This window comes from Apteryx mantelli, chromosome 4, assembly GCF_036417845.1.
Source record: "Apteryx mantelli isolate bAptMan1 chromosome 4, bAptMan1.hap1, whole genome shotgun sequence".
Taxonomy (NCBI): Eukaryota; Metazoa; Chordata; class Aves; order Apterygiformes; family Apterygidae; genus Apteryx; species Apteryx mantelli.
This window is the reverse complement of record NC_089981.1, coordinates 49,670,251-49,692,956: the sequence shown is the minus strand read 5'-3', so window position 1 is coordinate 49,692,956 and position 22,706 is coordinate 49,670,251. Positions and strand designations below refer to the sequence as shown.

The window sequence follows — 22,706 nt, the reverse complement described above, 5'->3', positions numbered from 1 at the left end:
CATTTTGCACAATCTGTCACCAGTATGAGACAGAAGGAAACAATTCATGCTTTTAGTGGAAACAGGAAATTGGGAGAGTATATGCATTTTTTTTTCACTGAATCTTGCCCCCTCATTGTCTTCTCTTTTCTCCTTTGCCTCCTGTTCTTTCTTCTCAGCTGGACTGTGTCAAATGCTAAAGCTTAAGTTAACTACTGGCAGGCAGTCATTCCTCAAAGTTATCTTCCTGTTGCACCATTCACTCCACTCCAAAAAAAACATTCCTTGTTTTGCATTGGTTTGGTAACATAATCACCACTATTACAACAGTCATGCCTAGTCTCTGGCACTTCTAGACATCTCAGATTTTAACACATTGTATTTTGACATCCATTGATGGGAAAGGCATTACGTTTGCCCCCTGTTGATCAGTACTGTCATATTATACACCTCTTTTATCAGAGCAGCTATTTGGTAACCTATTTCTTACAGGATTTTCTGTAGACAGTAAATAGTCTTTGTTTCACTGTCCCCAAAGGAACAAGTCCCAGAATCCACCTGCTTTATTAAGATCACAAGAACGTTGAACTCTCAAAACACGCACAGGTCAGTAACAATATGTATGTCCACATTTTAATAAATGAATTGCTGGCAGGAGCAAAGGAGGAAACCGGTACCCTGTATGAGCAGGACATGGTCAACTATCAGAGCCAATTCTGTTCCACCTCTCACCATGTGCCCCACTCCAGACCTATGCTAATCAATATAAAATAATGTTGAGTGTTCTTGCCTCTTTAATCGTGGCTTCTCTACCAAGAGTGCAGCAATCAATACCCAGTATAGCAGATATGGTGGGAGAGTTGTTTGTTGGGTTCATCTGCACAATCACCTTATTCTAGGTCTTACTGCTTATTAACTACTTAGGGATTCACTAGAAAGGATAATACCAGGAGATGATTTAGGGCTTATACTGCTAATAGTTTAAAAGGAAGCTGAAGTCATGGTAGAGATTTATAAGAAGCGTGTAAAAACATATTGCTATAATCAAAGCATTTTCAAATCAGATTTTCACAGTGATATTTAACCAAAGGTCTGTTCTAAGAAGAAACAGTAGTAGTAGTGGACTCATTCCTAATATCTGTGAGAATTAAGGCATCAGATTAAGTCTAAGAGAATGGGTTAAAAGCAACCTACATCATGATTTATCTTGCAGACCTTTTGTACTCCAGCAAACCTCCCAAAGAATCAATGAGATGTTTGTTAAAATGACTATTGCAGGATCAGGTCAACTTGAAGGGGCAGAGAAAGAAGACAGGAAACGTTACTAAGGTAATTATTAAAGCAGTCACTTTGGAAACATATACAGGAAAATATTTCCTAAAGAACAGGGCACAAGGAATCACATTATGCAAGTTATGCTAGATCACCATAATATTTAACTGGGATTTTCAAAGGAACCTAAAAGAGATAGATCCTCAGTTCCCACTGAAATTCAGTGGAATCTGTTCATCTTAAATCCTTTAAACTACCTGAAGATTCCCAGCTTTTATTGACAGAACCTATGATACGTTTAGTGGAGAAAGGCAATGGAGAAGAAAAAATGAACCTTGAAATTATGAAATTTCAATACTCTGCTGGATGATGAATTCACAGAAACATCAGGAGCATGTTTCAAGCTGTAATGATTTGAATGTAGGGTCAAACATTTTTTAAAACAAAAAACAAGTTCTGAGTAATTATTATTAGTTCAAAATCAAGTTCAAAGTAGGGCCCTAGGGACCAAGTCTTGTATGATCTGCAGGCACAATACAAGTAGATAGGCACTTAGTGGGATATTCATGGAAAACAGTTTAGGAGCCTACCTCCAGTTGTAATCTGTGAGAATTAGGAGCCTAATCTTTTGAAAACTTCACAAGGCACCTTTCTGCATCTTCAAGCACCTGAAAGAGTCCATTTTGGGCCTAATGCTTGCCTCTATTTTTATTATTGATTTGGAGGGTGGACTAGAGAGTGAAAAAAATCAAACATGCAGAGAACTAATCGTTGGAGAAAATATTGGAAAAATATTATAAATATATCACATGAGCTTGATTAATCAAAGAATTCTTTCAAACAGTAACATTATTAGTAAATATTAATATGACATCTAGCAAAGATAAAGAAAACATGGTACAAACAGGACAAAGCAGTACAGTGAGGAAACTAAAGATGACAGATAATCAGCCTGAGTAGAAACAGGTTGAAGAGGGAAGAAACAAGAAGTTACAGCAAATGGTACATTAAATATGAACTCACATGGTGGACAGGGGTGAAAACTACTTTGCCATTGAAACAGAAGAAACAGCACTGGGGAGGAGCGTCTTGCATTGAAAAAGAGGTTGCAAAATGACCTAACAGGCCAGCCATCTCTGTACCTCTTACAGACATATATCATAGCAAGTTGCAAAAATCCAAGTTCTATAGGTAAAAAGAAGTCACATGCAGATATATCAACCATTTTTCTTTCTTCTCAACTGGTTCTAGTGTCAGAACAGCATGTTCTGTTTAGTTTTGGCCACTGATGTTTAAATGAGACCCTTTGGAGATTTTTCAGAGAAAAGAAACAAGCTTAGAAACAGATCTGAAGAAAACACAGCCAAAAGAAGCTACAATAACTGTTTTCAGACATGGAAAAGAGACATTGTTATCCACTAAGAAGAGAGCAAGAAGTGCTGATCTTAGACTGCAGCAGAGAAAATTCAGGTTAAATATTTGGAGAAACCTAAAATTGAAGAGTTTTTGACAACAGAACCAGCTTCTACAAAAGACTGCAGAATCAGTGTCTCTGGGTATATGCAAGGTTACATTAGTCCCTGGTCCTGCATAGATCATAAGAAGGTTTCAGTCAATTTTCATTTTGCACAAAGAACGGATTTGAATGCATACCTCAGCCTCAGAAGGACTATGAATAAAGGATACGATACGGAAGTAAGTTGTTATGCTAAAATTGCAATTTATTCAGGAATAAGACTAAAAGGAGACAAGGACATATTGGTAAAAGGAAAAGAGAGAAGGAAACAACTCCTTTTAGAGATGAGTAAGGGAAATCTTCCATAGATGGAGGGACAGAAAACAAAGATGGAAGTAAGTATGTATGTGGGTAAGTTACAATGGGAATAAGAGAAGAATGAAAACAGACAAATGAGGATGGACAGCAAGAAAGCTAATAACTTGTAGAGATTTGGCACAAACAAACAATTCTGGCTGAAGGAAGACATACACATCCAGAGTCATGAAGTTCAGGTGCTACAGCTGGTTGCAATTTTTACACCAGAATACAAGTTACTGGATAAAACTTCAGAAAAAATTTGTGTTTTACAAAGATAGCAAACAATATATAGTAAACAATCCAAAAATAATAAAACAGTTTCTAAGAAGACTTCTGTGGTAGGACCACCCTGACTGCTGATTCCCCAGCTGATCATTTTACAACCACATGACATCAATTCTTGTTACATATGTAGGTATTCATACATTCATTCACTCTGCCCCTCCTCTAAAATCATACAACCAGTTTATCTGGAACAGCTGAAATGGAGTATCTTGAACTTTTCTTGCTTGACATCACAGGCTTTGCTCCTCAGAACTACTTTTCACCCACCTTTCAGTCATCTGCTCTATCTCCTAGCCAGGTATTCAAATTACATTTGCGTCTGCTCTGATACAGCAGCTGATCCATTCTGCTGTGGTACCATTTCTTGCCTATACCCATCTCACACCATGCTTTTCTGCCACTTTCATTATCAAGCTTTTTTCCCAAGGGAGCTCAAGGCACAACACTGTTCAATGGAACTCCTTGAAAATATGACCAACCAGTTTTCCACTTGCTTATTTGATGAAATCAAAACATTTCATGATTATGTTGGCAATTTTGTTCATGCTTTGAATGACAACTTAGCCAAATATTTCATTCTAAACTTCTGATACACTACATGCTCAATAAAATCAACTGCAATATTTCAGAATACTTCACTCCACAAAACAAGAAAATAAACACAGACCTCACCTTTTCTTAACAACACAGGGTAATAAAAACTTTGAGCTTTCAAAACCTTCTTCAGCACAGACATTCCATATTTCCAGTCAGTTTGGGACCGGGTTTATTATTGGTTTATAGCTGATTGTCTGTTCAACAAAGACAGGCCTTTTCAGGAATAACTTTGCCATCTTCCAACACAAGGGGCAGTGTCAGCAAGGAAGAAGGTGGTGGTGAAGGAATGGAGGCTTGGTGCTGCTCTTTCATCACCTTACTGACACAGGGACTAGGTGTTTCACATACAGATGAAAGCTACTGATTACTGATATTCTTGTTTCCTATACATATGAATGCACAACTATGAAAAAAGGGTGGAGTAGTTCTTCAAAAAAATCACTTTTTGTGACTATACAGTTAAATAACAAAATTAATTTGTTTAATTTGTGTCCTCTCTGTAGCCATTTTCCAAACACAAATATCAGAACACATGTAGAAAAAGCAACCTGGAAGTAAACTAAAGAACATACAGAAAAAGTAAAGTGTCAACCCATTAAGGTAATTATTCATACTACTAATGTGATTCTAGGAATAATGTTCTCCCAAACAGGAAACATTCAATATTTTTGACCTGCATGCTTCCACCCAAAAGTAAGCTGTCTGCTCAAAACACCTGCACACTGAATACTGCAAAACATATTTCTAACCTACCATAATTAGACTGACATTTACCTATAAAAAATATCGAGCAAATAATTTCAAAGAAAAAATAGTTTCAAGAAAACCTTTAATGGACTACTGATCACCCAAGCAGGAAAGACACCTCAACTTAACAAGCTGGTTATTAACAATGAGTTGTATTTAATACTTCTAAAGAAAGTTAACAAGGGCAGGAAGCTATTTCAGGTTGATGGCACTACAATTGGGACAGCTCTCTCCTTCTTGTCCACAGTAAGGTAAAAGAGTTCTGCTACCGCATAACCCTTCTCTCACCCATCTACACTGGAAAAGGAGGAGTCACTAGATTCCAAAATTTCTTTTGATTCTCTGACTATATGTTTCTTAAAAATGAAAGATATCAGCCAGGATTTTTTTTTCCCAAAACCAAACAGGAAATGTATGCTTCAAAATGTAAGCAAAGGCAAAATTCTGTGAGTACAACAATGTGCCAGAATCTTGCTCAGATTTCTCAGCTCAGATTTCTGCTGCCTCCTTCAATATCTTAGCTACTTTATCTACTATGTGCACGTCACTACTATGCATGTTGTGAGGTTTCTATAAGATTTAAAAGCAGAGCAAGATCAGACAATAAAGACTTATTATGTTCAAAATGGCTACACCTCTGACAAGTATCTTTGGATTTAGAAGGTCTCACCATAAAAGAATATGATTTGACCACATGGAATATAGCTTTCATTTACCATGCATGATCCATACTTCTTCATATTTTTAAAAATAAGCAGGAAATATTCATAGATCGATATAGTAATGGTTGGTCTTTTAAGGTCAGAAATATTGCAAGAAGGGTAGACAGTGAAGAATGGGGAGTTCTAATTGTCCTCAGAACCACCAAACATTTTTGGACCATGGAAGTGAAGACCTCCTACTATTCTCCTACTTCTACTAACTTTTGTTACCTTGCTGTCTTGTAAGATAGAAGGTACTCAGTAGCACAACTTACTATTGCACATACACACCACCTTAGGTGGTGTTAAGGTGGGAGGTTAAGGGTAAGGTGGGAGACCTCCAAAGCACATGGGTAAGATAAGTGCCCTTCACAGAAACAAAGTAATGAAGTGAAAAAGAATATCAAAAGAAGAAGAAAAGTGCCAAGGACTAGATTGTAGAAGAACACATTCTGTACCAACTCCTGGGCTCCCTCCGTATACTTGGACCCTGGTATCCTATTTCTGTTTGGGCAATACACTACTTCACAAGCAGTGCCACTGCAAGATGACAAACAGCATGGCCACTTTAAGTGTCAAAACCATGCATTCCAGTTGTGTTTGCTTCTTAGGAGGGCTCAACTCCTGATGATGCCATAAGGGTCCTTTGCTGAGTGAGGGATAAGAATAAGATCTTCAAAATTTAGCCCAGTGAGATTTTAAAAGGATTGAAGGAGAGAGAATCACCAAATATATGAAGAGATACAACAAGGGTGAAGTACCTTTATCGGAGATTTTTGAGTTATGCTTTTGTTTGTAACTATCTGAAACAGAGAAAGAAATAGAGGGTGAATCTTACATGGGGCAAAGGAAGATAAAAGGCAGAGAAGCCAGAAAAAGAGAAGGAGAGAGAGAAAGAAATATAAGAGATGATTTATTATAGTGCAAAGGGAAGTGGAGTCTTGCTGAGGACTTAATTTTATTTCCTTCATGAAAAAACACCAAGAGCAGCAGCAGCAGCAGGTGGCAAACATGCAAGTCAGGGAGCAGCAGAACACTTTGCTGGAAAGGAAAAGATGAAGCCCTGAGTGCACCAAGCTGGTAGTACCAGGCTTGAAGCAGAGTCAGTTGTCTGGGTGCTACTTACTGTCGCAAACATAGGGTTTGTCATGATCATCCTGGGAGGCAGCATCATTCCGTCTCCTGCCACCTCCAGATCCCCGAGCCTGCAAGGACAAGAAGAATGTTAACATTATACCACTGCCCCTCAGGTCTCTTGGTGCCCCTCACCCTTCTATGAAAAATGTGCAATATAGACTAAACAAATCCTCAGTTTCCACACAGGTATGCCAGGAGGGGGCTTGACCCATCATCTCCTAAGATATGCACTATGTTAATGGACCCTGCAATGTGGCAGAGATCCCCTCCACAGATAAACCAAACTGTTCGTCCATAGCAGTAGGTGACTGTCAGCACACATTCAGTAGAAGTATCATCACACATTCATTTCTGATGTTCAAATACTTTTATTACTGAATATGAATGAATGGACAGATGAACAGATGGCAGAGGATAAAAACAGCCCTTAAATCATTCAGAAAACAGGCCCCAAATAGAAGAGAATTAAAATTATTTGCTTTAAAATTTCTAAAGGGAGGGTTGTTTTTTTAATTGGGGGTTTTGTTTTGTTTTGTTTTCTAGCTAAAAAGCAAGGTTTTGAAATGACCTTCTAGTAGGGACAAAGATAACATGGTTAATTATAAAGTGGAGCTTTGGTGAGTTAGTGAAAAAGATTAGGTAACATGGCTACCTGCAATAGTGGAGAACTGGAATTACCCGGAAAGGTCCCTTTATAATTCTATGTTCCTAAAACATACCAACTTGACAGTTTTGGAACTAAAAACCTCTGCTTGTCCATAGCGCACTCTGCTCTGTCCCGAGCTCCAGGGGTAAGAGTGGAATTCAGCATCAAAGCCCCTTGGTTCTGACCCTTCTCAGCTGAGATGGCAACAAGGGGACAGTTAATACCAGTCTAACAGTAGAGACTGTGATGTGGAACTGGGAACTGAGCACAGGCCTTCAATTATTTCACTTTAGTTAACGTACAGTCTGTAGATGACAATAATTTTAGACTAGATCTTCATTTCAGCAAGTGATCTGGAGATGAATGGCTAGGTAGCCCTTTAATAATTCTGCAAGCTACTCTGTTCCCAGGCAAAAGCAACCAAACTGTTTCTGCTGTTTTTGTTAATAAATTGTTGATGCCTCTCTCCCTAAGCAAGGCTGCCTGACTCATGTCCTTTGAGCTTTTACATATGAAAATAAGAAAAGGACAGAGCTTCAGCAAGTAAAGCCAGAAAAGATGCAGAAGTTCTGAGAATATTAGTGCTCCAGATACAAAAGGGTCATATAAGCTCTGCCTCCCTTCTATGGATTTGGCACTGCACTAGCACTATTTGAGCTGCATTCCATCATACATCTAAAGTGAAGGAAGAAGAAACAGTTTTACACTGGCCTACCACTGAGCCTATCAAAATAGGGATTTATTAAAACTTCACATATTATTTCCCCAGGATTGCTCAGGTCTAACTCTTATCACAGTCCCAAAGGAAAGACATGGATCTGTTACTGTCTGGATGGAGTAAATACTATTAGGTATGGCAAGGATAGCTCTGCAAAGAGCTTGGTGCAGATCAGCACACACATCCAAAGTGAGATTTGTAAGGGTGAACTGAAAAGCAGTTTCACGCTGGAAAAGGACCCAGCAACAATTGTTTGGTGGAAGCCACATTACTGACTGTATCACATAAAATCAGTTTACTAGTCTGCAATATAGCCAGAAAGATGACTGCCAGCTCTGTAAACCCACTCTGGGCTTCGAGATCAATCCTGGGCTAGTTCCTTTCTTCCTTCATTACTGCAAAATGTTCTGCAAGCCAAATTTAGGTCCCTGGCTGCTCCTGTACAGCTCTTAGCTCATCAGAGACTCTTCACAGAGGCAAATGATTGGCCCTTAATAAATATTTCTGCCAATACCAGGACTAGGATCCAATTTCCCTATTCTATCAGGCTGCACTGACTCTTTGGAGCTGTGAAAAAGCTGTAAAATCTTATTTTTGTCACTAATCAGGAGGTCTGACTCTGTTTACATGCTGAGAACAGATCTGTTGAGCAAGAAGGTACTATTTTTACATAGACACCTTTCAGAATAGGATGATAATTTAAGATCTGTTGCTCGGAGTTTCGCTAGTCTTACAGCCAGCTGTTTCCCTTCAAACCGTTCTCTACAGAAATGCAAGGGTACTGTATTCATGTCATGACCACACATCAAATACACTTTTTCATGCACTGAACACAGAGGAGGAGATTTTTCAAGTCAGTGACTTTCAATGGGACTTGGGTTCCTAAATGTCTTTAGTGCCTTTGAAAATATCCCATGGGGTATTCAGCTGACGAGTACACAGTCTGTACAGGTGCAGCTGCATTCCTCTCGTATCTCCTAGCAAAGAGCTCTCCTAGTTCCTACCAATTTTTCCCTGTCCAGCAAAGATACTAAAAAGCTCCTTTTTTAAACCTAGCTCTTTGGCCTTCAGTGTCCTTCCTAATGCTCCCATGATTTCTGGGCTTGCCCTGAGGGGGTAGCAAACTTAGCAGCTGCCCCAAAGGCACTAAATTGAGTGCTGCTTGCTTGCTGTCAGCACTCCAGTCTGTTGAATTCAGTCATCCATGACTGCCTTCATTGTCCTGATGTGATGCAGCAAAGACTAATGGACTTGATGTATGAGACCTGGAAGCCATGGCACTACAGCCTTGAAGCAGTACTGAAGCAGCCAGAGAGACAGTAGCCAGAGGGGCAGATGGAGAAGTCCAGGATTAAAAATAAAAGCATGCTGTAGGAAAAGAAAGGGGCATGTGAAATTTGGAATGTCCAGAGCAGTAATTCTGCTGCACTAATCCTGCATCGATGCTGTCAATCCTTCTCATTCGTTCTCCAAATCCCCAAAGGCCACACTCTGCAGGATCTAGTTTCCTGTGCATGTTCTTCCCCTCGACTATTCTCTAAAAATATCTTGACCAATTCCTTCCCAGAAACAAGGTTTCACATACCCTAATTTCAAATCCTGGGTCCTGATCCCCACACTGGGTCAGACTCATATTAGACAAAGGTTGCTTGAAGAGTGGCAAAATACTTGTGATCAGACGCAACTCAGACTTACCAGTTTCAGGCTTACCAGTTTTCAACAGCTAAGGAATCTGGCCTGATATTGAAATTCTAATTTATACCACATTTCACTATGGTTATTGATGCCATCAAATAAAAAGGAAAATTGCTCAAAGTATTTGGCACTCTTCAAACTTCTCTTTTTGGCACTGTATGGAGTCAGGGCACTAGTAGAGCAGGAGTTAGTTGCAAGAAAAAGGCAAGAGATTCTGCTGTTCCTGCACTTAATAGGCGGTCAGTCTAGGGCAGAAAACATCATGTAAATTTGTACTTCTAAACGAATGGGACCCCTAGCACCCTCCAACTCCTTTCCTTACCATAGCAGAGAAAAAGCAATAGAGTTACTCTAAAGTAGTTTCCTGAATAGGAGAGTACAATTTTGCAAGTAACAATAAGTTCAAGACTTTGTTTGTATTGCCCTGGAATATATGATACAGCTAATTCTCTTCTTCTGAGTAGTATATTCCTTTTTGCTATTCACTCTTTCACTTACCCTGACCAGCATGCCCAATTTATGTGATAGCAACTTATTAGAAAAGAGTTGTTAAGCTGGAATATTAGTTGATAGCTACAGTCAAGCTTGCGTGCATGTATCAATTCTAACTCCTAGTTTTGGTTACTGGTTCATACAAACTTTCTGAAACTTACATTTTTCTGGAAAATTTTTTTCCAGGTGGGGGTCTTTGGCTAAGAAAGAAAGAAAGAAAGAAACTGGTTCAGGTGATTTTGAGAATAAGGAAGGTGAAATATATACTTATCCAGTTATTAAGTGCTTTGATCTTATATTAAAGGACTTAAGCTCCAAAATAAACAGGAGCAGAAAACTGAAACAACACAACAGAAGAAACCAAAAGAGAAGGTCTGATGCATAAGTACATTGCAAGTATTCAGTGTGGTTTCATGCCTCTCTTATTCAAAAGCTATTATATCCTGCTCATTTGGCCTAGAATGTGGCCCTTCTTGCTTGACTCCTACAAACATCAAAAGGCACTTCTAGAGCTCCTGTGCCCCTGCAGCACCCACTGGAGCCAAAGAGAGATGAAAATGCTCAAAACTTCTGAGAATTGTGTTCACTTCTATTTAGATGCCTAGCTTAAGGGGCCACAATTGAAAATGTCGATTCCAAGTTTAAAATGTTGGCCTCATTATTTAGCTGGCTCCCTGCTGAAATTGTGAGAAGATATCCTAGGTAAGAGAAGGGACAGGGACTCCCTTTAGGATAAAATCTTGCCCATTTTAATCAGACGGGAAATTTTTTATGGGTTTCAAGAGAGCCAAAGTTTCAGCCACAACGTGCTACCTTGGGGAAAGCCGCAAAACATATTAAGACAGTTCAAGTTACCTTTATTAATAATTTTTATTTTGGCTCTTGTGCCTGAATTTACTGTTTCTTTTTTGTAACTAGTAAATGTTGTTTCAAAGTAAGAGTATTGCAATAGCAGGATGTCATAATAACTACTACAGTTTACATTAAAATTATAAATACATCACTATAATAAATTTATCCCATCTTTTCACTCTAACAATAGTCTTTTTTCTTGGTAATTAGCAAAAATAAACTGAAAATATACAAAAAGTCTTTAACTGTACCCTTAAAATTACCCAAAGGGTTATCACCATCATATATCCACAGATATACACTTTGCATGTGCAATACATGTGAAAAATATATACTAGAAAGCAGACATTTGCTTCCTTCCTTTCCATTCCAGTACACTATTCACCTACCCGTCCTCTAGGCCTGTTCTTCCGTTTCGGGATATCTTCTTCCAAATCCTCTTCCTCATTCGCTTCATCTGCATTTTCATCATTTTCTAAAACTCTCTGTGGTTGAACAATAAACAGGAATATTTAGAAGAAAAGAAGATGACACATACAACCAACTGCTGCTCTTTACCACAGAGATTGCAGGTTATTAAATTACAGTTGATTAATGATATAATGCCAAATCAGATCCCAGAACCCCTTTTTCTTTCCTCTAAAGCAAAATTTGCTTTCCCTTCCACCCTCAGTTCTCCAGGGAGTTCTTATTAAGAAATACCACTAATATCAGACAACTAAGAAAAAAACTTCCTAAGAAATACCTTAGTGGCATCACTGAGCACTGATATACCAGGACAGCACAGGTATTAGTCTGTATAAATGCAGGGTCTGTTTGGGAAGCTGTCTGCATGATCTTGGATTTGGTTTCCTGCACCTTAAATTGTTTCATTTTCCTCTAATATTGAGAATGCACTTTTAGAAGACAGAAATCAGTATTTTTTCAGTTGGCAGCTCAGAATTTTCTCTGTTTAGCAAAAAATAGTGACAATTCCTCCATATATTCTAGCATTTTTAGTGAATCTAGACAGTAACATCTTTTGGGGCTTACACCATATACACATCTCTGCAATCTGGAAGAAGGGGTCTTAGTGCATGAGAATGCTGAGGAAGTACAGGTCTCTCTGAAGTTAATAGGAACAATAATAGTTCCTTCAATTAATTATTTAATAGGAATAAAAATGAAAATAATAATAATTCATCATCTCACATCTCACAGGGAATTTCAACTTTTTCATTTTGATCTTACAAATGTAACCTCCAGAGAATGAAATCAAGGCTAGCAGCCCTGAAAACATGCATAAATCAGATACAGTATGGACAAAGGCAAGACAAACCATCACAACACTAATGTGGAAAGAAGTCCTGTTGAGCTCCCCTCAATCTTTGGCACCTCTGTTGGAAATACAGAACAGGGCCCCAGCCACTCCTACCATTCATGAGGTGAGCACCATTTCCTAAGCGTCTAGTCTGGAGTCACTAACATTTTTGCCATGTCACCAGCCATTTAAATGACAACAACATTCAGCCATGATGCGGATTCAAATCAGGGTCTTAAAACGGATAGGGAGGTTTTAAATGTTTTTCAGTATTTGACCTTTCTATGTAATTTCTAGCTAACAGCTGTTAAGAGATCCAGTGGAGGGAGAAAAGGAGCAAATCACAGTGGCTTTGTCTCTAGCTACCTCAAGCACTGAATTCTGGATATGTGGAAATCAATAAAACAGGAATTTTACTAAAAAAAAGCCTGAATTTGGAAGACCAACCCTACAAGTTTATTCTCATTTTATCAGCTAAAGCTTTAAGAAAAACATTGGACAGTGTCCCTTTAAAAAGTGCAAATAATTTATAGAACATGGTAAAGGACCACGTCTCTGTCTGGTTTTTGCACCTTTTATTTTTAAATCTCAGGAGGCTATCAATGGGGTCAGAAAAAAATCTAATTTCACATCATTTTAAATACTAGAGGATGTAAAAGTTAAGCAAGTTCTATTTCTGCATACACAAAATGCTTCTTCAAAATATATGCAACGACATAGTTTGGTCAGGCTTCCTCTTAGAAAGCAGGAGCACCTGGAAAGTGTTGTACATGAGGATGCTATGAAAGAAAATATGCAACCTTCCTGATAAGAGTTTTCATCTTCACAGTGCTTCACATCTTCATGTATCTCCAAAATAGAGAAGGCCACAACCACATCTTAGGTGGGAGGAAGGTACTAGTTTTTATCAATAATAGCACACAAGATCATTTAAAAGAAATACTACAGACCACCTTCTCTAGTTTAAATTGTAGCATCAATTTAAGAAAAGGAGAAGTAACCAAGTGTGAATCTGGTGACACTGCCAGGGTAATGGCTTTAATTCTTGAGAGAAGTGGCAGAGCTTTTCTGACGCGTGGTCAAAAGCCTTCTTCCAGCAAATGATGGAGGCACAGTTTCAATATGGATTTACTGCAGAGTCAAATCTTCAGCTCCATTAAAAAACAACTGCATAGCAGATCCTGATGAGTATATCTATTCAACAGGGTCAGCCCTTACCCTTTTTGGCAAAATCTCTTTTATATTCCAATTCTGTCTTCTAAAACAATTTCCCAGCTCGATGTACTTCAGTGCAGCTAAGCACCAAGTCCTCTTCTCCTGGCACATACTGTGAGTTTAGATGGTGGTATGTGGCTGGCACTGAGGCAGGAATTAAAACTATGTCTATTCCACCTGCTCACTCTCGCCACCATTGAATCTGGGCCCTTTCAAGTTATGAGGTAGAAGAGCATGCAAAAGAACAAAAGAGAGATTTGCATTCTCTTATTCATCATAAGGACAAAAGGCACTGAACAAGATTTTGATCTGGTATCCTCTAGCTGTCAGGTACCAAAGTGTATGTTGAAAGCCGGCCACTAGTAAAGGCTTCAGCAATCACTGTTGTATAGACTGAATCCAGCTAAGCTGTGCTTGCATAAGAAACAACAGCAAGACGTGCCTTTTGTGTCTGTTCTGATGAAACTAGCATCTATGACAGGTCACAGCTCAGGCAGTTCAGCTGAAAACTCTCTGAGCATTGTTAGACCCCTTCCCTTCTCTGTAACGCAGAAGTGCCAAGACTTCTGTCAATTCCACTGTCCCTGAAGTCTCTTTCCCTGGGCTGTTGCTGGAATAATCTGGGAGCTCAGATTGCACAGCAACATCCAAAGGCACTTGTCGATCTCATAAAGATGCTGCTCCATGACTTCTTGTGACCTTGGAAGCAGGTATAAACCGATCCACTAATGAAGAAGGAAACACAAAGAGGGTCTCACACAGAGCTTTTCCCCACCCTGTGAACATGGGATGCTTCCTCTTCAATAGTGCTCCTTTACCTGTGTTACTGGGAACTGGAGACCTATCTGACTGCCCTTACATGTGTGAAATTTCAGTGGAGCATTAGCAATCAGACCAATAGGACTGAGCCCCAGGTAATGCAGATTTGATTCTCATGCTTTTCTGTGTCATTTGGCATGGGGCTGCCCACTCAAATTTTTATTAGTTTCAAGTATAGATGCAACATCTTGTATCTCAGCCAAAATCACTAAGTTTTACACATTGCCGATGGTTCTCACTAGAAAGCACTGATAGAGACTCAGAGCAGAATGGTGTTTTAGCATCACCAAAGATTTGCTGCTGCTCCCCTGGGACAGCCCTGCTTTTCTATAAATTTGAAATGTCTTTATAAAGTGGCATGCTCTTATACAGGCAATATCCTTTTATCAGCAGTATTCTTTCTATGACAGACCCACAACTGTGTTTCTACTTTTAAAACTGGGAAAGGATGAAAGGAATCTTCACAAGTAACTTTCAAAGCTGTAATGCTAGGAAAGAGACTGTTTCTCTTATCTGCATCACTGGTAATATCTGAGATAATTAACAGTAAAATAACAATATTTTTAATGATTTGTGTTGTCTGTATACCTCCTGAAGGTCTTTCAGTATGTATAAGAAAGAACAGGCAAGGCAACGACATGCTTTTGTTTACAGTCAGCACTGTGAATCCAACTTCAAATCCATGTCCAGACTCCCTGTAAACTCCCTGAGGCACTAAAATTCAGTTTATGGTTTGGACACATCTCTGCTTGTCAGTTTTACATGTAATAATCTCATACTGCTGCAAATTCCAATATGCAAGCCATGCAGAACACAGACAAATGACCCAGATTCTTGTGACAGGAAAGGTGTACAAAGTACACAAGGTGTACAAATCCCGAGTTCATTTTGAGCATCACAGTGTAGCACAATGGTTTGATAACATTTTGACAGCAGAATGATAGAACTATCAGCAGATGCAAAGTTCTGCCACAGGACAAAATCTGCTAGGCTTAGAGACAAATTGTAAAATTCAGCCCTGCTATCAGTGCATGGGGATCTCCTTTACCTGGATTTCCTGTATAGTGTCTTCTTCTTTAGTGTCTGTTTTTTTCTCTATTCCCTCTCCACGCAGCAAGGCTTCCAGAGTTGTACCTTCTGATGTGAAGCCATCTTTTTTCAGAGGCAGATCAACTTCTGAAAATCAAAACACACAGGCATCATGTACCTCCCTCAGACAGCTAACCAGCAGGACAGAGGTGACAAGCAGAAGACTGACAAACTTTCAGGCTCATTCCTATCATGAGGGAGAGTTCTTCAGGTTCTTCTTTTAATCTCCAAGGTCCCCTTATAGGATTCATTTCTATCTCACTGAAAATCTGGGACCTTTTCAGTCACTGAGTATGCTTACAGGAAAAAGAGGCTGGACATACTGCATCATGACAGAATAAAAGGAAAAAAAGGTCCTTCTCCCTTATGTAAACTCCCCATGCTTCAAATAAAGAACAAAACGAAGGCTTTCTAAGATATTGAAAGAGCAAATATGAAGATCTGGTCTCCTGAAGTAGCAAAGTAGTTTAATTACACACATCTGCATCTGGCACAGCTACAAGCAGCATTTTCCTACATCAGGGCATGTTCCATACACGGGCAAGTAGAAAGCTAGTATATGGGGCCATTGCTGAGAATTACAAATGAAAAAACAAAAGGGATGTGTCTTGAATCCTCACTGAATATCGACACCCATTTTTGACTGGCTAAAATGTTCAGTTTGTTTTAAATGGGACTACACAAATGAAGAAACATCAGTCAGCATGGTTAAGAGTTGCATAATCTAGCCCATAAAACAGGCTGAACCTCAGCCACTGTAGCAAGTACCAAAGGCTAGCTCAGGGGCAGGCCTGGAGCACACGACTCCAAAAGAAAAGGAGGGTTTATGAGGAAGCTTGATGCAACTTGCCATACAGACACAGGAACAGAGCATAATTCCCTTTCTGAATGCTACCACTAGATTATGAGATACAGTACAGCAGGCAGGCAAATACAGCACGTTAGTTTTAGCAGGATGTTAAAATACACTCAGGGAAGAATTCCATCTTCCCTGTAGATCCTGGCCCCTCCCTGCTTGTGTAGGTGTTCATTCTGAGTAACCCTATGACAGGGAGGCATCCTGAACGTCACCTTAACTTATGATGCCAAGGTGTGGATTTCTCAAGCATTCCCTCCCTTCTAAAATAAATTCCTTCCTCTAGGCCACCAGATTTATAAAGTAATAATGTACAAGACCGATGCTTACAAATCAGCATCTGGTGTTCTAATTTCACAGCTCCGTCCACTTCTCTTCTCCTAGGGCTGTGTTGTGTTTACCAGTCTGTCTGAAGCTCCCTGCTTTTCCATCACCACAAGTTGTAAGCTCTGCAGAGCAGAAATTCATGTGTTGACACAGTCCCAAATCACTCCTGCAGTCCAAACAGTGAATGAACACTTCCACCTAGGACAGTAAAGTATAATCTGTTTTCTGGGGGCAGTTGTGTCCCAGGAATACGTCTGCTCTATATGTGAAAACCTCTAAGCCAGCAAATGGTTCAGGGTCCCTGATGAGTGCTTCCACAACATGCTTGCTCAGGTCTTCTAAAGTGAGAGAACAGTGCTCAGCCAATAACCATAGAAAATCCAGCAAAAATTCCAGCAAAAGCTATTCTATTCACAAACCATGCAGAAAACCCAAACCACTGGGATTTTCAAAGGAAACTCCCAGGTCAACCCACACAATGGGAGGGGGTCAACAGTGAATTGACCCCCCTGCTCATCACAAGGAGTTCTATTCAATCAGGCCTCTGTTTCTGGCATTAAGTTCTGCACACCCTCCCCATTATGCCACTTTCCCCAATTTCTCCCTTACTTGAGCTGTAAAAAAGACAAAGTCAACAGAAAATCATATAGATTGAAATTCCCTGTATGAACTCATAGTACCTCTCTCTGGATGCTAAATCCAGACATTTCAATATAAAGAAGGGATTTTAGATTTGATTTACGTGCAAATCACAACACTTAAGCCTAAAGTTACTAAGGAACCTCTATAATCAACTCTGACTGTGGGCTTGGCTTGGTTTCAAAGTCCTCTGCTTGGGTGCAAAAGACATTTGTTTTGTATTTGGAACCTTGTGGGACTGCAAAATCCAACAGGTCACCAGACATTCAGCAAGAGAAGAAGCTTCAAGCAAGCTCAAGGGTATCAGTAACAAAAGCATGTCTTCACCATGACAAGCTATGCCAGTCTAAGGATACTGATACACTCAGCAAACCAATGTATTAGAAAAGGGAATGAGCAAGGAAAGGGGGTTAAAAGAAACCTGTATGAAAGTAAAACTATTTCTTGTTTGTTCTAGAGATATTGAACATTAGGTCAGAGGAAAAGGTAGGTTTTAAGGTCAGAAAAGGTCAGCTGTCTTTAAAAAACATGTTTGTTTCGTGCGGTGTTGCTACTTCCCACTAGCAACACTCCAGGAGACTTTTCATCCAAAACTCTTAGAGCATTTTTTAATTATTAAATTTGACACACCGCTGTCAGGCCAGTGGAAGGGAAGTAACACTTTTATTCCCAGTTTACTGACAGGGAGACTGAGCCACCAAGAAGTTAAATTAGTAAGGAGGAAATCAGGGGAACAGAAATTCATGGCAGCAGCCTCCCATCTGCCACTAAGCTAACTGCTATCAAATTCCTGTATTTCCTTCTCCTCTAATACCTTTTAGAGGCCATTTTCTTTCCTGGGTAAGTAGCTCTAGAGAGTGGAAAATGGCAGGTACTACCTTATTTGCAATGTACAGTTTACAACATAAAACCTACAAAGGTCCAAAGATAACTTCTTTGTAATGAATTCAATCCTTCCTGGAAAGGGGCTAGTCTGTACAGGATACAGAAATGGAGTCAGGAAATTAAGTATTTCTGTTAAGAAAATGTTCTACTACATAGAATGTTTCCAAAATACTTTTTGGATCCTCATAGATAAAAGCCTCTAAAAATCTAAAAGATGGTTCAGCTAACCTAGAGAAATAGTTAAACACTACCAGGGTTCACAAAACTCATTTTGCTAAATCCCTAATATTTTCTTTCCTATTTAACTCTCCAAGATTTTCCCAGAAAAGCTGGAAATGTGATTTTTTCCCTTATGGCTGTATGCTAAAGGAAACTAAGATGTCAATTCAATACCTGAAATGTAGTTTTCACATGAAATACCAAGGCTTCACCTAGACCATTGGAATTGCTGTATGGAAGCAGACCAGGGTCTGCTCCATCCAGTGTCCTGCTTATAAAGGCAGCAGCCAGTGTCAGAAGCTTCAAGCAAGGCCAGAGAGAGACTCTTCCAGAACCAAGAAATTAAACTGCACCCCCATGCTTGCCTCTCTTTGCCTTTATGTTTGTTGTGCTCCACTATGCAGTTGCATCAAATGCTGGAGAAGAAGGTGTAAGAGCCTGTCAGGTGAAAAATGCAAAGAAAAATAACCTACCCTAATACTGCATTTCATCCTGATCTCTAACATGTCAGCCCTGATGGATAAATGCAATATTACTTCCAAACACTTATCCTGAATCTGGTTCTTCTGGAAATACACAGAATGGCCCACCTCTTTTTCAATTTTGATACGCTTTTGCCCTCAATATCTTCCTACCTGAGTGAGTTCAACAGTTAAACTATGGTTTGAAGGTTTTCTTTAGCTCTTTCACTTTATTTTATTGACTGCCCCTTTGTTCTTGTTATGAGACAGGGAGAATAGAAGTTCCTGACCAAACTTATCTGTCATTTCTTTCTATTCATCTCCTTTCAAAGATAAACAATCACATTTTTTTCTATTACTCTTCATGTGGGAGTTTTTCCATATGGCTTTGTTCTGTCACCCCTCTCTGAACTTCCTCTCATTCTTCAATAATCTTCCTGAGATGGACCAATACCATACCCAATATTTTCAGATGAAGCTACACACGTTTACGCAAACGCATTACAATTTTCTTTATATTACCCACAGTATTATCCCTTATGCAGCCTAATGCAAAGTCCACAGCTGCACACTAAGGAGAATTAGGAACCTTGTAACAGCGAAAAGAACTTCCAGTAAGTAACACTTAACATACAGGTAACAAATTAAAATGTCCATCCCACTGCCCATTCACTCAGCACATTCAGATCTCTCCAAGGAGGCCCTAACAGACCTCTCTGGCCTTGACTACTCTGAATAACTTTGTACTGTCTGCAAATCTTTGTACTTCACAACACACTCCCTCTTTCCACCTTGTTCATTAATATATTATGCAACAGTGGACTGAATGCAAGACCTTGATGCGCCAGCTATTAGCCTTCTATAATGGAAATTGTTTAATTTTGCTTCTTTGCTTTTCTAAAAGTTTTGATCCCAGACAACACTTTGTTTCTCTTTGGAGGCCTGTTACATACCAAAGGTCTTCAGAAAGTCTAGGCAAATTGTCAACATCCTTATCTACTAGTCCTTTACAGATCATGCAGAGAATTTTACAAGAGTAGTTAGACATGATTTTCCTTTGCAGAAAAAAAAGGCAGTTAGAACCTGCTATATCATCCTTTCCCAGGTGTTTTACTGCTTACTCCTAGTTACTGTTTCAATCAATTTCTCAGACATGCATGTAGAATTTATTGGTCTTTAAATCCTTGAATCTCATCCAAATCCTTTTTAAATACAGGTAACAACATTTGTTACCCACCAATTGTTCTAATTCTTTCTACTGTAACTCCTAGTTTGTATCACAAGCCCTTCTTCAGGCACTGCAATTTCAGAGAACATAATCTTTATTATAGCTAATAACTACTAGTAAAAGTAATATGACTAAAAGTTTACTGTTTCTAAAAACAGAAATTTCAAGAAAGTTTATAGATAAATTTCCTTTTGATTAATATTCCAAATGCGATAGCACCTGGTTAGCATATGAGATACAGGGAAGAGGAAAGACTGAAAGTCAGAACCAAGCAAAACATGAGTTAAATCAACAAAAATCATCCATAAAAAATAAAATGTTATTTAAGAGTTCTTCCTGTTTTAATAAACCAAGATATTATTGGTGTCACAGCTAAAGATTGTACATATATTTGTAATTCAAATACATGTGTGTACATATAATTAAAATTTATGTTTCTTAACTTGGCAGTGTCCCCTTCACAGTGATTAAATTAACATGGTTATTTCTGTTTACCAGCTTAGTGCAGCAACCTCTCTATTTATCAAGGTCCTTAGACTGCAGTGGTAGAATGTGAACAATAATCCAAGCCAGCATCATTCCAATATCTGTTTTTTATTGAACTGCTGCCTCCAAAAGAATCACATTTTCACAGATCCTACAAAATGGTGGGTTTTTTCAAATTTTGATTCACCAAAATAGCTGCACATCACCATCCTTAAATATTTAGTTCACAATGCATTGGAGGCTAAACAACTTTTCAACGTCTCTTTGAAACTTAAATTAAAAACAACCATCCCATTTTCTATACAATGCAATGTATTTGTTTTACAATGGATCATTTCCATCTCCACAGTAGCAGCTGCCACCCAAGCCATCATCTCTGTGCACTCCTAAGCAGCTCCATTTCCAGTTCTAATTGGGAACAGAGATACTTATTGGGTGAGTTCCAGCATGATCTATCATGCCAGAGACAGCTACTATGCAAACCAAAGCAACCCGGCTTCCAAAAACCCTCTTAGACAAACACTGACTTTGCACATAGATTCTTGTGTTTTTGTTTCTTGGTGCTGGTTTTTTGGAACAGAAAAAGTGCCAGCGGAAACGATATATCAAGAGTCCATGAAGTGTTGTTTAAGATGGATAAATCCAAGGATATTACCTTAATAACCACTACCTCTTTAAAATTATATAGGTGGTCTAAAAAAGCCACCTAATTCACAGCAAATAGAACTACTGCTGAGCGAATGCAGCCACTAAGCTCATTAACAGGATGTGGCAGGATGTGTCTGAAAGTGCAGTGCAGTGGCTCAGCAAGCAATTAAATCCCATGACAGTTTAAAATGAGAATCTATCAGTGTCACAAGAGTGCGAAGCCTCAGCTTTTCTGCTGTTCCCACCCCTAGCGTTTTATTTATGATGGCGCATTGGGAACATGGGAAGTCAAAAAGATTATAATGAAATATGCCATATAAAAACCAGATTAAGCCTGCTCTTCTTTGGGGAAATATGCAGAGAGAGAAGCTGTCTGTTAGCTGTCGAGTTTGCAAAAGATACCATCTTTTGGGATGGTGCTCTCTGCCAGCAGACAGAGTGCCCCAGGGGAAATGGTGGTGAAAAACCCAGACAAGCAGCATCCATCCATCCATCATGCGCTCATCTCCACATCTCCAAGGCACAAATATAGCGTCAGAGTGCAAGGGGTGGGGGCAGGGGGGACAGAATCCCTTAAGAAAGAAAGAGGAAACAATGCTTTATGTTGAATAGCTGGATTTTGTAGCTTTTCTGTGTGTGCAAAACCAGACTCTCCTTAGCTTGCTTGCTTGCTACATTCATGGCCAGTATAGCAATTTGCTGTTGTTCTTGGAATGGAATGCGCTCAAAGCAGTGACCAGAACCAGGTACGCTAAAGGTAGGGTTCTGCAAGCTTTTTTCCTAAGCATGCCTCTGCCAGCACAGCACAGTACTGATCTTCACTCCTCTTGCAGATCTGGATCTCCAAAACCCTTCTTTCACTGCAGCTTCTCCTATTACCCCAGGAGCAGATGTTCATGTCGTTGTGGTTATGCTCTAATCCTGACCTTCCACAGTCGCTGCTATCCCAGCCTGTCCTCCCCACGTTACCGCAATTCAGCACCCATCTGTAGCAATCTCTTCAGTGCCAGTTCTACATTTATAATTCTCTCCAACCCTGACCCGTAGAACCTCCTGCCACCCAAGCCCTGGGCCTCCCTTGGGACTAGACTACTGCTAACACAGACTGTCACAATGGGTCCATAAAGCCAAACAAATGCCCCAAGAGACTAGTGAGCATCAGATGCAGTTTATTTTTAATCCAAGTCAGATGCAATAAAGGCATGGCTCTACTGAAGATTGAAAGGCTACTCCAGTAACCCTTTGTCTCCTCCAATTCCATCCTCAAACCTCATGTATACTATTGCAAGGTAATCTTAATAATAGTATATAATCTCAAGGTCTCAAGGTAAACGGGGCCATGATGTGAACACAAATCAAGCCAAAGAGAATGATAAACCTGTTTTAGAACTAAGCCTACTTGAAAGAAAGAGGGAATTTGTTTCCTCAGAAACAAATCAACTTGTGTGGAGAGAACAGTTTGGAAGACTGTTCTCCACTAAGTGAAAACTCCTCTTCAGGGGGCAGAGCACTGCTCTGCTCTGTGCCCACAAAGTGCAGCAGACTAAAGCCACTGGATCCTATAAAGATCTGAAATGGATGTTATTAAATACTGCAA

The 22,706-nt window shown here is 39.4% G+C and overlaps 1 protein-coding gene across 1 annotated transcript in view; it reads right to left on the bottom strand.

The window, feature by feature from the left end:
* The window catches only part of DPF3 (double PHD fingers 3), a 172,867-nt gene that overhangs the window by 50,508 nt on the left and 99,653 nt on the right, over positions 1 to 22,706 (bottom strand). The window contains exons 5-9 of the mRNA XM_067295673.1: positions 15,320 to 15,447; positions 11,327 to 11,422; positions 10,247 to 10,285; positions 6,524 to 6,602; positions 6,159 to 6,200 (exon numbers count right to left, since the gene is read on the bottom strand). Of these exons, the coding sequence (XP_067151774.1) occupies positions 6,159 to 6,200; positions 6,524 to 6,602; positions 10,247 to 10,285; positions 11,327 to 11,422; positions 15,320 to 15,447 (384 nt within the window). The remainder of the gene's footprint in view (positions 1 to 6,158; positions 6,201 to 6,523; positions 6,603 to 10,246; positions 10,286 to 11,326; positions 11,423 to 15,319; positions 15,448 to 22,706) is intronic.